This window comes from Pseudophryne corroboree, chromosome 1 (genome assembly GCF_028390025.1).
Source record: "Pseudophryne corroboree isolate aPseCor3 chromosome 1, aPseCor3.hap2, whole genome shotgun sequence".
Taxonomy (NCBI): domain Eukaryota; kingdom Metazoa; phylum Chordata; class Amphibia; order Anura; family Myobatrachidae; genus Pseudophryne; species Pseudophryne corroboree.
This window is the reverse complement of record NC_086444.1, coordinates 983,719,825-983,736,492: the sequence shown is the minus strand read 5'-3', so window position 1 is coordinate 983,736,492 and position 16,668 is coordinate 983,719,825. Positions and strand designations below refer to the sequence as shown.

The following is a 16,668-nucleotide window of genomic DNA, read 5'->3' as shown; positions in this document are numbered from 1 at the left end:
CTCTCCCGCCCGTTTGGGAGCTTTGGTATAATCCCCATGGTCCTTACGGAGTACCCATCATCTACTAGGACGTCAGAGAAAATAAGAATTTACTCACAGGTAATTCTATTTCTCGTAGTCCGCAGTGGATGCTGGGAGCCCGTCCCAAGTGCGGACTCTCTGCAATACATGTATATAGTTATTGCTTAACTAAAGGGTTATTGTATGAGCCATCTGTTGAGAGGCTCAGTTATTGTTCATACTGTTAACTGGGTATAGTTATCACGAGTTGTACGGTGTGATTGGTGTGGCTGGTATGAGTCTTACCCTGGATTCCAAATCCTTTCCTAGTAATGTCAGCTCTTCCGGGCACAGTTTCCCTAACTGAGGTCTGGAGGAGGGGCATAGAGGGAGGAGCCAGTGCACACCAGATATAGTACCTAATCTTTCTTTTAGGAGTGCCCAGTCTCCTGCGGAGCCCGTCTATACCCCATGGTCCTTACGTAGTACCCAGCATCCACTACGGACTACGAGAAATAGAATTACCTGTGAGTAAATTCTTATTATAACCATCTTTTCAGCCTTAGGCTGTGATACATGTCCTTTAAAATTCACATAGGGTATAGAGTTTAGCTGCCTTTCAGCATACAAGGCTGAACCGGTTATTCTCATAGGCTCTGCTTCACAACTACTGATCTGTGTCAAGAAAATCTGACAAATTTATATACTTCTTTTGCATCTATTACCTGATCATCTGACAGGGTATACAGGGTACTCCATGTTTGGTGCCTCCAATCGCATAAGCCATGTGATACCATCTGCAGGCTGTGCTGCTATGCCATCAAAGAGGCAGTCCTGAACAAAACATGGCAATTTTGGGGTATACAATGGTCACCAAGTGGACTTAAATAGTGTACAAGATATTCACAATGGTAAATGAATTCCCCAGAATACGTGGGACCCTTCTGTGACAGCCTTGGTATCTTGTAGAATTAAGTTTTATATTGGCAATCATTAGCCAGAATAGAAGAATGGCTCAAAAGAATAGGCAGAGACATCACTCCACCTCAGCCTCGAGAGGCTCACTCACCACTGGAAAACACACTTTATAGGCCACTTTGTTCAACATGGCTTTTACACGTATAGTGTCTAGCCTCTATTTCCTGTGTTGTTTCAACCTACAGTTAATTTGGTTGCTGTCAGCTAATAAACTGATTGGGATTAAGCTAAATCTAATACTTCCTGAAACAGAAAACGGATTACTTTCCTCCTAATGCTTATTGTAAGCATGTGTGTAACTTTTCTTTTTTTAATTTAGTACTAAGTTCTTAAGACTATGGGGCTGATTTATCAACAAGTTTGATCATACACAATGAGTTTTAAAATGCGTTGCATATGAGAAATGGTACTCCAGCCAATCAGCTCCTGTCATGTGTTCGATTGGCTGAAGAACATTTATCATACACAAAGTTTTAAAATGTGTTTGAAACACATCATCAGTTGGGAGCTGATTGGCTGGAGCAACATTTATTATAGGCAAGAGTTTTAAAACTCGCTGATAAATCAGCCCCTATATGAGTGATATCCTAAGCCTGATCATCTCTACTCTATTTGTTTATATCCCAAATATTAGGCATTCACTATCTCCTTAGCAATTATTATAATGAATAGTCTGCCCTGTTATTAGCCCTCAATTCTATGTTTCAGATGGAAAACAATTAGCTTGACATCAGACACGATTATTCTGTATTACCATCTCAAATTACACATTTCCTATTTATTCCATAGGAGACACTGGAACTATGGGTATATAATCAGCTGGAGGAGTCCTGGGGGTTTCTTGTTTTTTTTTAATGTGCCCACGTAGCTGAGCACAATTTTATAACCTGTTTTTATGACTTTGGGCACGATTCAGACACGATCACCGTTGTGCCTCTATACTCTAACTCTGAATTTGACATCTCGTCGTGTCAAAAGGAAGATTTGTCCCAGGCTTCAGAACTTGAATCGTTCTGCCTGCAGGGTGATTAGCAGCTGAACCCTGTTTAACATGGATGCATTAATTATGGCAGAAAAGCCTACCTTGCTAATTAAAGATTCACATGTTAAGGGCCCTACACATTTGGCGATCCGCGCCGAGCTGCCCGACGGCGGATACGGCCGACGAGCGACCCGGTGGCAGTGACGGGGGGAGTGAAGTTTCTTCACTCCCCCCGTCACCTGGCTCCATTGAAGTGCAGGCAAATATGGATGAGATCGTCCATATTGGCCTGCATGCACAGCCGACGGGGCACCAGCAATGAACGAGCGCGGGGCCGCGCATCGTTCATCGCTGGTGCCTCCACACTGCACGATATGAACGTTATCTCGTTCATTAATGAACGAGATCGTTCATATCTTGCAGTCAAATCGCCCAGTGTGTAGGCCTATAACACTGGCTCATGAAGCACCTCTCTTCAAGTTCCAAAAAAAGGAGGCTGCTGTCTTTCCTTCTGTTCAACTGGAGGATCTACTAACAGGAGCTTGGCTGCATCCTAATAATTGTTTTCTCGTTTCCAAATGCATCTTGACTTTTTATCCTTTGCCCTAAGGAAAATACAAAGTGTGAGTACCATCCCTCCATGGATGCACACATTTCAAAGGCTAGTTAAGTCTACTATTCCGAATATGGGCTCTCTAAAAACCTTACGGATAGAACATTTTCTTTAAGTTCATTTTTACCAATGCAGGTTCTATTCCCCCCACTTGGACAAGGGATGACACTTCCTGATCCTTGATTGGGTTCTTCTCACCTTGGATGCGAGCCTCCAGGGCTGGGGTGTGGTGGTCAGTATGGGACTCTTACCTGCCGATCAACATGCTGGAGATTTGGGCTGTGTATCGGGATCTCTGTTGACAAAGCCATGGCTTCAGGGCAGAGTAGTGAAGGTTCAGTTGGACAAAGCAACCATGGTCGCCTAGGGCAGTTGGGGTCCATAAGAGGTAAGCCGCATTCTGCGATGGGTGAATCAATTTCTGCTCAACCTCACAGCCATTTATGTTCTGGGGGTTGCCAGAATTGGAAAGTGAACTTCTGTAGTCATCACTTGGGCGAGTGCTCACTTCATCCCAAGGTATTCCAGATGCTAGTCTATCGCTGGGGCTGTGTGAACATAGACATTATGGCTTCTTGGCACAACAAGATTCCCAGATACTGCTCTGCACCAGGGACCATTCTGGTAGACATCCTAGCTGTCCGGTGGACTTTCCCGCTCATTTTCCCCTGATCTCATGGCTTCCTTGGATCCTCCACAAACTGAAGTTGGAAGGAGGCACCACCATTCTAATTGCTCCAGATTGGGCACGTTGATCTTGGTATGCAGATCTTCATAGTCTGTCAATAAACTCCCTGTGGCGTCTTCCACTTAAGCCTTCTGTCTCACAGTCCATGTCTCCACCCGGACCTCGATCGTATAGATTAACGGGGTGGCTATTGAGACATCCATCTGAAAGGTGAGGGGTTTCTCATATTCGGTAGCTAGGATCATTCTTTGTGCTAGAAAACCATTCTCCGCAAGAATTTATTATCACGTATGGTTGGCCTATTTTGACTGATGTTCCATCAGTCACCTGGATTCAATGAGTTTCCATCTATCCTGTGTTTTATCATTCTTACAAACAGGATTGGACAGGTCTACGCGTCTCCTCCTTGAAGGTACAGTTGTTGGCCCTTTTTCAGTTTAAGGTTGCCCTTTTACCAGCAATTCAGACCTGTATGCAGAGGGTTCTGCACATTCACCCTGGCTTTTGGTGTTGTGGGCCCTTCAGTCTCTTCGAACTCCCTTAGACCTCTGTCAGCTCATGGAAAACGGTGTTCCTGTTGGCCACAGCTTCAGTCGGCTGGGTTTCAGATTGAGCACCTTGGGGTCTAACCAATTAGCCAAGAAGGGTGTGAAGTGCCATTGTTGCGGTATTTCAACGCCAGCAAAGGCAACCAATCTCGCACCCTTTGCAGGTTGAAATCAACCCCAATTCGCACAAAATTGCTCTGACCTTTGTGGAGCAGCGAGCACTTTTGTGCAAATTTGGGCCGCTGAAAAGTGCGGCCGCGGCAACTCACACTCATGAGTTCATCACGGCTAATTGGAGCAACAGGTCCGGAAAGCCCAGGGATGGGATTGAGATGATTGGGTAATATGGACGAGTCAATTGTCCCAGATTTGAGAGTATGTATAAGATTTATTCAAATATACAGAGATTTTCTCAATAATTGCCAAATTATATTGAGGATTTACTGTTGGGAATGGAGTATGTGTACTTCCCATTTAATGGCACACAAAAATATTTTTGCATTTAGGACACAGCTTCCAGTGTGTTTATAAAGTACTTTCAGAGGATATCCAACACTGAAGGACCAGGGGCACTTAAAGATCATAACTACTAAAATCGATGACATCATTCCAAAACTAAACAATCTTAGGACAGAACCGCCAGATGTGGACAAAAGATTATTTTTCACTGCGACTCCTACAGCAGTGGTCCAAAGCAATACACAGGTTAGTAGTAGGCTAAGATGGGTTTCCAGCTTCTGCCATTATTTTAGAATCTGCACTAAAATAATGGCAGACACTAACATAATGGCAGGAGCTGGAAACCCATCTCAGCCTACAGCAAGCTCTTCAAACAACTGAGGGGCATATCGACCAGTTCATTTACTGACGTAGCAAAACCTTAAACGTGTGCTGAGATAGCCCAACACGTCAAACTGATATAAATCTCTTCAATACAATGGGAAACAGGTTCTGGCTATTATATACCGAATAAGTCTCATTTACTAGAGAAATAATAAAGATCTAAATTTCCCTCAAAGTAGACCAACAAGTTTGTAGATCTGGTGGACCACTCATCAGTGTCCCACCTAATTCTGTGTTTCAGGACAACGGCCTGTTTAGCTGTTAGCAGCAAGCTGCAAGCAACAGAGATGATGCCATTCAGGAGGTGTGTGTATATAGAGAGGTTTTCAACTAGAGCCCAAGTGTTTCACTTGCGTAACCTTGAACTTAATTGAATCTCCGCCACCCCCCAATAGCTGATGCTAAACAAATTATCTAAACAGAGACAACACTCAATGTATTATAAATTATTTTCTTTTATTATGTAGCGTTCCAGTAATGCATACTTGCCCAATGAAAGATTCTAGACAAATGATCCCCTTGTGATACCCTCCTCTCGTGTTCAGTAGGCCATTATGAAAGGCATATTACACTTCTCACCTCTACAAGTTTACAATATCAGAGTCTTGGGAAAGCAGTCAAGATCCTTAAAGTGCATTGCTGTTTATATGACAGAAGATAAGACACACGTTGCGGATTTAGGCAATCGATGCATCTACTGTTTTATCCTCGCATAATAAAAAGATGCAGAAAACTGCAATAGGAAAGAGGAAACTAAGTTCATTCAGAGTTTCAATCAGAGCCCATGAATTTACAATGAAAGTAAAAGGGAGACATTCAGTTGTGAAGCGGGGTCTCCAGTGCCACCCCATACACTCACCACGTCTGACTAGGACACTTCACGTCTGTTTCTATTTTACATATTGAATGTTTTAGCATAGAAAAAAGGGGTACAGTCGTCATAAAAAGTAGTATTTTATACAGTGCCTAACGGAATGATTTGATTAAAATCCATTAAATCTACCCTGTATATGGACCTTCAAAGTTCATTAATGCACTTATTTGTAAAGTGCAACTTTTTCCACTTGATACTTGAGGCTGTTTTGCCACCTTTTGGGTTATTTATTTATGTACACTTGTTTCAAAGCTTAGCGGGCAATGAGCTTATGTGGTCATATCAAAGCCTGACAAATGCAATCCCCAAACGTAAATTACTGTGAAACATGATTTTTAACAAAGAAAAACCCCCAAAACAAAAACGTCATCCAATAGCAATATATGTACCAATACTGCACTGTGGTCATGCCGGAAGTACGAGTATTGCAGTGTACTTTTGCAAGGAGTGCTATTTATTCAAGCTATTGGAGGTTTGAATACATTGGTCAACAGTCTGTCTGCAGAGATGAGTGCTGGATATATGTATGGGTAACATACAACATCCCTGCTTGTACACTAGTCCTCAGTATGGCCAGGCTGTTCCCTTAGGAGTAAAGTTGTTTTTGACCATCAGAGTATTGTGTCACACATAACGTGACTCTGACATCACCTCAAGGCAGAAAATATCTAGATCTTTGCATTATTGCAAGTGTCAACCAACTGTAACTTACTCCTACTTCTCAAGGTTAGTGACTTGTTCCACACAAGGGTTGAGAAGGATAGCGCTGCTGGCTCTTAGGAAGGATGTCTGCCCTGATGAGTACAGCATTTGCAGGAAAATGGACAGCTTAAACAAAAGTTTGTTAGGGAAACAGTCCTGTATACAAGAATGGGTAAACAATGACAACTTTTAAGTAATCACAGAAAACAATATATAGTGATAAGGAGATGAAGGGACATTACCATGACATGTCCCTGTAATGTACATAGGCACTAAATGGATTGCAGCTACTACAAACCCTAAAGCAACCTGTGGAACCCTAGTATCCTTTCATGGAATGCATTTGGCTAGCCTGGCCACTGTAAGACAAAATAATATCCGCAATAAGAAAGTACAATAACATACAGCACATTACACATAGCGTGCTCCCAGGCTGGTCATGAATAACACAGACCGTGCTGGCTTCCAGACACTTGTGTCCCTCTTCTGTAGGGACATTGCAAGGTAGATCAGAAGTCAGGATTTATTGGTGAATTTGATAAAGGACATTCTTCTTTAAGCCCTTTACATTGCTACATGGCCTGTGATATGTATTTGCCATCTCTGACTGGACTTGATATATTCATACAGAACAAGCAGGTAAACAGCGCACACAGAAACCAGAACAAAACATTTTCTTTTCTAAAATTAAAAGAAAATGAAAACAAAACAAAATACGTAGTGCAAAAATCTCACACAATTCATATAAAAAGTTCAGTTGGCACCAAAGGTGATAGTCTGTTTGTGAGAGGGTACAATGCAATGTCCGCTGCATACTGTTAACATCTCTGAATAAAGTTCTTTGGAAATATTCCCGTTCTTCCATGGAGCTCTCCGCTCATCCATTCATTATCAACCGACTCCAGTGCAGAGATCATATCGCCAGCCTGTCAGGTAAGCAAGGAGACTTACTTACACATGGAATTCTCTTATCGCTTCTTACATGGCTTTATAAATCATGAACACACTTTAAATAACAAAAGACACAACAGACCAACAAGAAGCAATGAGAGGCATAGGGCGGTATTCAATTCTGTCCGTCCCCTTCCACATCCGTTCTGTTTCTGCTGATGGATGTGGTATCATCATTTCAACTCGCTACCCCTGAGGTAGCCAGGGCGCCCATCTCTCTACGCAGCTAAACCTAATTACTATGGGCGCGATATGCGCAATAACGGGGATCACTTTAGAAAGGAGATTGGGCGTGATATATCATTTGAATACCTCCCATAGGGTCTGATTCTGAGAAGGGCACGCGGCAGTGGTGTCTATTGATAGTTGCCCGTCTGCCACTTTATGCAGATGCTATTACACACACCTTCCTTTGTGTACATCCATGTAGACAAAAGTGCAAGGACTGAGACGCCCACTTTCAGCGCCCGGAGATGCAGTAATACAGATTGGTGCATCCTCAGACGTCACCATCAAACTTGCACCAGCCCTATGTGTTCCTCTCTTTGACCAAGGACTTCTATGCCTGCGGCTGTGCACCAGTGTACTCAACCGCATACACGGGCATGTCTGCGACACTCCCGTTACACGCCCACTAAATGGACCATTGTTGCGTCTCTTTCTAGCCACCTCCCAGTCACCACCCATCACTTTTCCGCAACATTTCAGACACTGTACGCCATGATCTCAGTAGCACCTTAGTGCGTACAGTACACTGTGTAATGCATGCACCAAAGGAGTTTTTAGCTTAGTAGGAGTTTTTTTATGTGAATATCAGCACTGTGTGTGGCTCAGATCAGACCCAATGTGTTTTGCCGTAAGCATCAATTTCTGTATAGACCCATCATTCTAATGAACAAAAGGAAGCATGTTACACAGTAACTATTATAGGATGAGCTGCATTCTTTAAAATACCTTAAATGATAGTTCATCCTCGTTCTCCCCGCAGAAGTCATACAGTGCCCTGGCCTTGGCTGGCTTTCCTCCCTGAGATGGCCGTGCCATTGGTCCTGCAACACAGACAAAGAAATCACCATGTGCATGTTATAGAAGCCTTTAGATTGTCGCATGGTCCTTTCTACGGTCACAATTTAGCTTATAGGAGTAGTCAAGCTATTGTATTAATGTGTTTGTTATACACCCTTCATTGTAAGTGACCTGTCTCCATGCGGATACCCTGTACAAACTATAAACCTGGCCAAATATGTTTGTATAGTTTTGCTCTATGCCACGAAATGATCAGTGCTAAACCCGTGCTTGCCTAATTTAGTAGTGTCATTAATATACATTTCCCACCCGGCAGCTTAAAGAACATGTGCACATGCTGAGCTGCATTCACTTTACAGACACTCGGCTACTTCCCAGCTCCAGCTTATCACTCTGACCGGTCTAGCAGTGAGTCCATATTAAACACATGTAAGTGGGTACAGACCTCAGACTGAGACAGCCTACTTGTCGTGGCTACTGGAGGAGGAAAATCACTCGTCAGATTTGCATAGAGGGATCTAATTCAGGGAAATAATTAAAGGGCTTTACCATTTAAGCAATGCAGCTTGGGCGACTAAATAATATTTGGAAAGTGGTTTAAAATTTTTTTTTTTATTATACCGTCCTAAATCTGACTCTGGGTCAACTTGCAAATGTATTATATAGAAAGTAAACGAATACATGAAACCAGTTCAAACTACACCCATCAGCCATAACATTAAAACCAGTGACAGGTGACGTGAATAACACTGATTATCTTGCTACATGGGGTGGATATATCAGGCAGCAACACTCCGTTTTTGAAGTTGATGAGTTGGAAGCAAGAAAAAATAAGATTTTAAACCTACCAGTAAATCTTTTTCTCGTAGTCCGTAGAGGATGCTGGGGACTCCGTAAGGACCATGGGGATAGACGGGCTCCGCAGGAGGCATGGGCACTTTAAGAAAGTCTTTAGACCTGGGTGTGCACTGGCTCCTCCCTCTATGCCCCTCCTCCAGACCTCAGTTAGAGAAACTGTGCCCAGAGGAGACGGACAGTACGAGGAAAGGATTTTGTTAATCCAAGGGCAAGATTCATACCAGCCACACCAATCACACCGTATAACTTGTGATAACTACCCAGTTAACAGTATGAAACCAACATATCAGTAGTTCAGGACCGATGCAACTATAACATAACCCTTATTGAAGCAATAACTATATACAAGTATTGCAGAAGTAGTCCGCACTTGGGACGGGCGCCCAGCATCCTCTACGGACTAGGAGAAAAAGATTTACCGGTAGGTTTAAAATCTTATTTTCTCTAACGTCCTAGAGGATGCTGGGGACTCCGTAAGGACCATGGGGATTATACCAAAGCCCCCAAACAGCCGGGAGAGTGCGGATAGAAAAAATGTGTACAGATGGCGCTTCAGTTCAAAGGTGCTGCAATCCCCCAGCCGGGAAGGTCATCAATTTCCCAAAGAGTTCAGTCCTAGTTCTATAGTTTTGCTGAGGTGCGCTCCCTGGGTCACTACGGGTGGTGTCTCTTTGTTCCGAAAAATTAGATTAATGACACAGTTGAAGATTGATTGCAGTCTGTTTGAGGGAGCTTCGGAATCTATATCATTATTCATCAGCAATCAACGTAAGCAGACACAGTACCTTATGTTTGGATAGCTGTGAGGCGCCGGCGGCTGTGGCTGCTGATAGTGAAGTGCGCAGCCGGGACAAACAGTGATTCTGTTTTTCTGACTCTAGCCGTTCTGGCTACGTAAATTTTCAAAGCCCTGACCACATCCAGGGACTTGGAGTCCTCCAAGTCACGCGTAGCCACAGGCACCACAATAGGCTGGTTCATATGAAAGGATGATACCACCTTAGACAGGAATTGAGGACGTGTCCGCAACTCCGCTCTATCGACATGGAAAACCAGATAGGGGCTTTTATGAGACAAAGCCGCCAATTCCGACACTTGCCTAGCCGAAGCCAAGGCTAATAACATGACCACCTTCCAAGTGAGATATTTTAACTCTACCGTTTTAGGTGGTTCAAACCAGTGTGACTTAAGGAAACTTAACACCACGTTAAGGTCCCAGGGCTCCACCAGAGGTACAAAAGGAGGCTGAAAATGCAGCACTCCCTTCACAAAAGTCTGAACTTCTGGGAGAGAAGCCAATTCTTTTTGAAAAAAAATGGATAGGGCAGAAATCTGAACCTTAATGGAGCCTAAGTTTTAGGCCCAAATTCACTCCAGTTTGTAGGAAGTGAAGGAAACGGCCCAGATGGAATTCTTCCGTAGGAGCATTCCTGGCCTCACACCAAGAAACATATTTTCGCCATATACGGTGATAATGTTTAGATGTCACGTCCTTCCTAGCCTTTATCAGCGTAGGAATGACCTCATCCGGAATGCCTTTTTCCGCTAGGATCCGGCGTTCAACCGCCATGCCGTCAAACGCATCCGCGGTAAGTCTTGGAACAGACATGGGCCCTGTTGCAACAGGTTCTGCCTTAGAGGAAGAGGCCACGGATCTTCTGTAAGCATTTCCTGCAGATCCGGATACCAGATCCTTCGTGGCCAATCTGGAACAATGAGGATTGTTCTCACTCCTCCTTTTTCTTATTATTCTCAACCCTTGGGTATGAGAGGAAGAGGAGGAAATACATAGACTGACTGGAACACCCACGGTGTCACTAGGGCGTTTACCGCTACTGCCTGAGGGTCTCTTGACCAGGCGCAATAACTCTGCAGCTTTTTGTTGAGGCGGGACGCCATCATGTCTATCTGTGGCAGTCCCCACCGAACTGCAATCTGTGCGAAGACTTCCCGATGAAGTCTCCACTCTCCAGGACGTATGTCTGGTGAGGAAGTCTGCTTCCCAGTTGTTCACTTCCGGAATGAACACTGTTGTCAGTGCTCTTACATGATTCTCCGCCCAGCGAAGAATTCTGGTGGCTTCCGCCATCGCCACTCTGCTCCTTGTGCCGCCTTGGCGGTTTACATGAGCTACTGCGGGGACGTTGTCTGACTGGATCAGAACCGGTTGGTCGCGAAGAAAGGTCTCCGCTTGACGTAGGCGTTGTATATGGCCCTTAGTTCCAATATATTGATGTGAAGACAAGTCTCTTGACTTGACCAAAGACCTTGGAAATTTCTTCCCTGTGTGACTGCTTTCCAGCCTCGGAGGCTCGCGTCCGTGGTCACCAGGATCCAGTCCTGAATGCCGAATCTGCTGCTCTCTAGAAGGTGAGCACTCTGCGCCACCACAGGAGAGATACCCTGGCCCTGGGGGATAGGGTGATCAACTGATGAATCTGTAGATGTGACCCGGACCACTTGTCCAGTAGGTCCCATTTGAAGTCCTCGCATGGAACCTGCCGAAGGGAATGTTTTTCCCAGGACTCGAGTGGAGTGATGCACTGACACATGTCTTGGTTTCAATAGGTCCCTGACTAGAGTCATGAGTTCCTGGGCCTTCTCTATCTGAAGGTAAACCCATTTCTGGTCTGTATTCAGAATCATACCCAAGAAGGGCAGACGAGTTATAGGAACCAACTGTGACCTCGGGAAATTGAGAACCCAGCCGTGTTGCTGTGACACCTTCAGCGAAAGTGACACGCTGTTCAACAACTGCTCTTTTGATCTCGCCCTTATTAGGAGATCGTCCAAGTACGGGATAACTGTGACTCCTTGCTTGCGTAGGAGCACCATTGTTTCCGCCAATTACCCTGAAATTGGTAATGACAATCCTGTACCGCAATTGTCAGGTACGCCTGATGGGGTGGATAAATGGGAACATGAAGGTATTCAGCCTTTATGTCTAGATACACCATCAAATCCCCCCCTTCCAGACTGGCGATGATCGCTCTGGGCGATTCCACTTTAAATTTGAACCTTTTCCCGTATAGGTTCAGAGATTTTAATTTTAAAATAGGTCTGACCGAACCGTACGGTTTCGGGACTACAGCCAAGGTTGAGTCATATCGCCCTTCCTTGTTGCAGGAGGGGAACCTTGAGCACCACCTGTTGGAGATACAATGTGTGAATTGTATTTAATATTATCTCCCTTTCTGGGGGAGAAGCCGGCAGGTCCGATAAGGAAAAACCGGCGAGGAGGCACCTTTCGAATTCCAGCTTGTAACCCTGAGAAACAATTTTTATTGCCCCGGGATCCACCTGTGAGTGAACTCAGATGTGGCTGAAGAGTCGAAGACGTGCTCCCACTGGGACGGACTCCCATTGCGGAGCTCCAGCGTCATGCGGTGGATGTAGTAGAGGCAGGGGAGGACTTCTGTTCCTGGGAACTAGCTGTGCCCTTACCTCTGGTAAGAAAGGACGCTCCTCGTACTTTCTTGTTATTCTGCGACCGAAAGGACTGCATTTGATAATGTCGTGCTTTCTTAGGCTGCAAAAGATCAGAAATACCAGCTATAGCTGTGGAGACCAGGTCCGATAGCCCTTCTCCACACAATTCCTCAGCCGTGTAAGGTAAACCTTCCATATGCCTCTTTTAGTCGGCATCACCTGTCCATTGCATGTTCCACAGGACACGTCTAGCAGAAATCGACATAGCGTTGACTCTAGAACCCATTAGACAGCATCTTTTATATATATATATATATATATATATATATATATACATACATATACTAGGGTCAATAACATGGTATCCTTATCTAGGGTTTCAATCTCCGCTGATAAGGTATCTGTCCACGCTGCTACAGCGCTATAAACCCATGCCGACACAATCGCCGGTCTGAGTAGTGTACCAGAATGTGTGTAAATGGACTTCAAAGTACTTTTACTGCATGCTATCTGCAGGATCCCTGAGGATAGCTGTTAAGTCAGCGCTACCTTTTGAGTAAACGTGACAAAGCTTTGTCCACCCTAGGGGAAGATTCCCATCGTATCCTGGCCCTAGTAGGGAAAGGATACTCCCTGAGAATTCTTTGTGGGAATCTGCAGTTTCTTGTCTGGAGATTCCCGCTCTTTTTCTTCATGAGAGGAGGGAAATTTACCTCAGCTTTCTTCCCCTTAAACATGTGTACCCTCGTGTCAGGGACAGATGAGTCATCAGTGATATGCAAAACATCTTTTATTACAATAATCATATATTGAATACTTTTCTGCCAGTTTTGGCTGTACTTTGCATTATCGTAGTCGACACTGGAGTCAGACTTCGTGTCGATATCAGTGTCTATTATTTTGGATAGTGAGCGTTGTGAGACTCTGAAGGTCTCTGCGACACAGGGACAAACATGTGTAGATTCACTGTCTGTTCTCTAATCTTTTGTGCAATAAATTTACCTTAGCACTTAATTTCACATATCCAATCAGGTGTCGGCGTTGTCGACGGAGACACCACTCACACACACACTTGCTCCATCTCCTCCTTAGGAGAGCCTTTTACCTCAGACATATCGACACACACGTACCGACACACCACACACTCAGGGAATGCTCATCTGAAGATAATTCCCCCACAAGGCCCTTTGGAGAGACAGAGTATGCCAGCACACACCCCAGCGCTACATGACCCAGGAAAAAACACAGCAATTTAATGTTTACCCAGTAGCGTTGTTATTATCTGCACCGAATTATGTGCCCCCCCTCTTCTTTAAAACCCTCTCTTCTACCGTGGTATAAGCAGGGGAGAGTCCGGGGAGCTTCCTCTCAGCGGTGCTGTGGAGAAAAACATGGCGCTGGTGAGTGCTGTGGGAGAAGCCCCACCCCCTCGACGGCGGGCTTCTGTCCCGCTAAAGTGTAAAATTGGCGGGGGCTCCTGCATATATACAGTATCCAGCTGCATATATGCTCCTTTTGCCAAATAAGAGGTTTATATTGCTGCCCAGGGCGCCCCCCCCTGCGCCCTGCACCCTTACAGTGACCGGAGTATGTGAGGTGTGTGGGAGCAATGGCGCACAGCTGCAGTGCTGTGCGTTACCTCAGTGAAGATCATGAAGTCTTCTGCAACCTCTGAAGTCTTCTTTTCTTCTCATACTCACCCGGCTTCTATCTTCCGGCTCTGCGAGGGGGACGGCGGCGCGGCTCTGGGACGGACGGCTAGGGTGAGATCCTGCGTACCAATCCCTCTGGAGCTAATGGTGTCCAGTAGCCTAAGAAGCAGGACCTGCACTCAGAGAGTAGGGCTGCTTCTCTCCCCTCAGTCCCTCGATGCAGGGAGTCTGTTGCCAGCAGAGCTCCCTGAAAATAAAAAACCTAACAAAATACTTTCTATCAGCAAACTCAGGAGAGCTCACTGAAAAGCACCCAGCTCCTCTAGGCATAGTATCAAACTGAGGTCTGGAGGAGGGGCATAGAGGGAGGAGCCAGTGCACACCCAGGTCTAAAGACTTTCTTAAAGTGCCCATGTCTCCTGCGGAGCCCGTCTATCCCCATGGTCCTTACGGAGTCCCCAGCATCCTCCAGGACGTTAGAGAAATGGGCAAACATAAGGATCTGAGTGACTAGGTCACAGCACCTCCAAATGGCAGGTCTTGTGTGGTGATCCTGGTATACCAAAAGCGGTCCAAGGAAGGAGAACCAGTGAACCGGTGACAGGTTCATGGGTGCTCAAGGCTCACTAATGCAGGTGGGGAGCCTGTCTGCTCCTATCCCACAGAAGAGCTACTGTTGCAGAAATTGCTGAAAAAGCTAATGCTGGCTACGATAAAGGTGTCGGACCACGCAGCGCTGCATAGACTGTCATGGATGGGTCTGAGTAGCCGTAGACAGGTCACAGTGCCCATGCTGACCCATGTCGACCACCGAAAGCACCTACAATGGACAGGAGAGCGTGAGAACTGGATCATGGAGCAAAGGAAGAAGGTGGCCTGATTTGATGAATTACATTTTCTTTTACATCATGCCTACGGCTGGGTGCACTGTTTCCCTGGGGAGCATCTGTTGGAATGTGCTGGAATAACAAGTCCGAGCCAGCTCGCAACTTATAGGGCTTAAAGTATCTGTTGATAACATCTTGGTGACAGATACTACAGGACACCTTCAGCGGTCTTGTGGAGCCCATGCTTTGCCAGGTCTGAGCTGTTTTGGCACCTTGAGGGGGACTTATAATATTAGGCAGGTGACTTTAATGTTTTGGCTGATCGGTGAATATTCACACAAAAAATTTGGATTTCCAGAGTGACTGTATGGCCAGAAATTCCTTTTATACAAATTATGCAGAAACGGACAATCAATGTCTTACTGCGGGTATGTGTGGTTGTGTAAAACAGACACCTTAACAATGTGAATCCCATGCTTTATTTACAATATGTGTTCTTGGGCAAACTAAACTGCAAAGATTTAACACAAGAATCTTTATCCATCCTAAATGTGGCCGGGTGATTACAAGGGGATTTATCGGAGGCTTTGACATTTGAAACTTAACACACACCTGAGCAGAGCTGTACAAACGCAGATGGCAGAATCCCTTCTCTGCCATTCAGTCGCCCTTTGTACCACTCCAGGTCCAGGCGTTCTACAATCAGGATCTTGTCTCCTTTTCTAAAGGGCAGGTCATCTTCTGCCTCTGCAGCAAAGTCATACAGTGCTTCACCCCATTCCCCAGACAGTCGGCTCTGCTGTGAAATAACAAGAAACCAGAGACATGAGTTGCTTAGAATGGAAAGGCAGCTTCTTCATTAAACCTACTGTGGGTATGCACGGTTGATAAGGCTGGAGCAGATATAATCATTCCGAGTTGTTCGCTAGCTGTTTTCGGTCGCTGCGCAGCGATCAGGCCAAAAAGCGGCATTTCTGCGCATGCGTATGCGCCGCAATGCGCACTTTCACAACAGCCGTAGTAGTTTCACACAAGGTCTAGCGACGCTTTTCAGTCGCACTGCTCGCCGCAGAGTGATTGACATGAAGTGGGCGTTTCTGGGAGGTCACTGACAGTTTTCGGGGAGTGTGTGGAAAAACGCAGGTGTGTCAGATACAAATGCAGGCGTGCCTGGGAAAACGCAGGCGTGGCTGGCCAAACGCAGGGCGTGTTCGTGATGTCAAAACAGGAACTAAAGAGTCTGAAGTGATCGCAAGCGCTAAGTAGGTCTGGAGCTGCTCAGAAACTGCACAATCTTTTTCTGTAGCCGCGCTGCGATCCTTTCGTTCACACTTCTGCTAAGCTAATATACACTCCCAGAGGGCGGTGGCATAGCGTTTGCACGGCTGCTAAAAGCAGCTAACGAGCGAACAACTCGGAATGAGGGCCAATATCCGACATGTTTATTTTAACTCATTGGGAAACACATTGTTACACAGTTAAAGCCTTAATAGCCACCTGCTTATGCAGCAAAGACAACCAACTCAAATTAAAAAAATACCTGTAGCTTGTGTATTATGTGATGAGATGACCTCAGTAGCCATACTAATTGTTTTTTGTTAGAGGTCTTGTTTAAATTGTTTTTTTTTTAAATTGAGTGCTCCTTTGAAAATAATAGATTTTATGTAGCACGTGTTATAAACCATAAGTACACATTA

General features: G+C 45.2%; 1 protein-coding gene across 4 annotated transcripts in view; it reads right to left on the bottom strand.

Annotated features, from left to right (window-relative positions):
• Positions 1 to 5,089: 5,089 nt before the first annotated feature.
• Positions 5,090 to 16,668, bottom strand: part of SH3D19 (SH3 domain containing 19) — a 238,035-nt gene continuing 226,456 nt past the window's right edge. For 3 of the 4 annotated variants that reach the window (XM_063920564.1, XM_063920565.1, XM_063920566.1), the window contains exons 19-21: positions 15,584 to 15,770; positions 8,134 to 8,228; positions 5,090 to 7,154 (exon numbers count right to left, since the gene is read on the bottom strand). In XM_063920564.1, the coding sequence (XP_063776634.1) occupies positions 7,047 to 7,154; positions 8,134 to 8,228; positions 15,584 to 15,770 (390 nt within the window). In that variant the 3' untranslated portion in view covers positions 5,090 to 7,046. Of the gene's footprint in view, positions 7,155 to 8,133; positions 8,229 to 8,650; positions 8,724 to 15,583; positions 15,771 to 16,668 lie in introns of those variants that run through there. The other variant, XR_010177471.1, reaches the window with a different exon arrangement.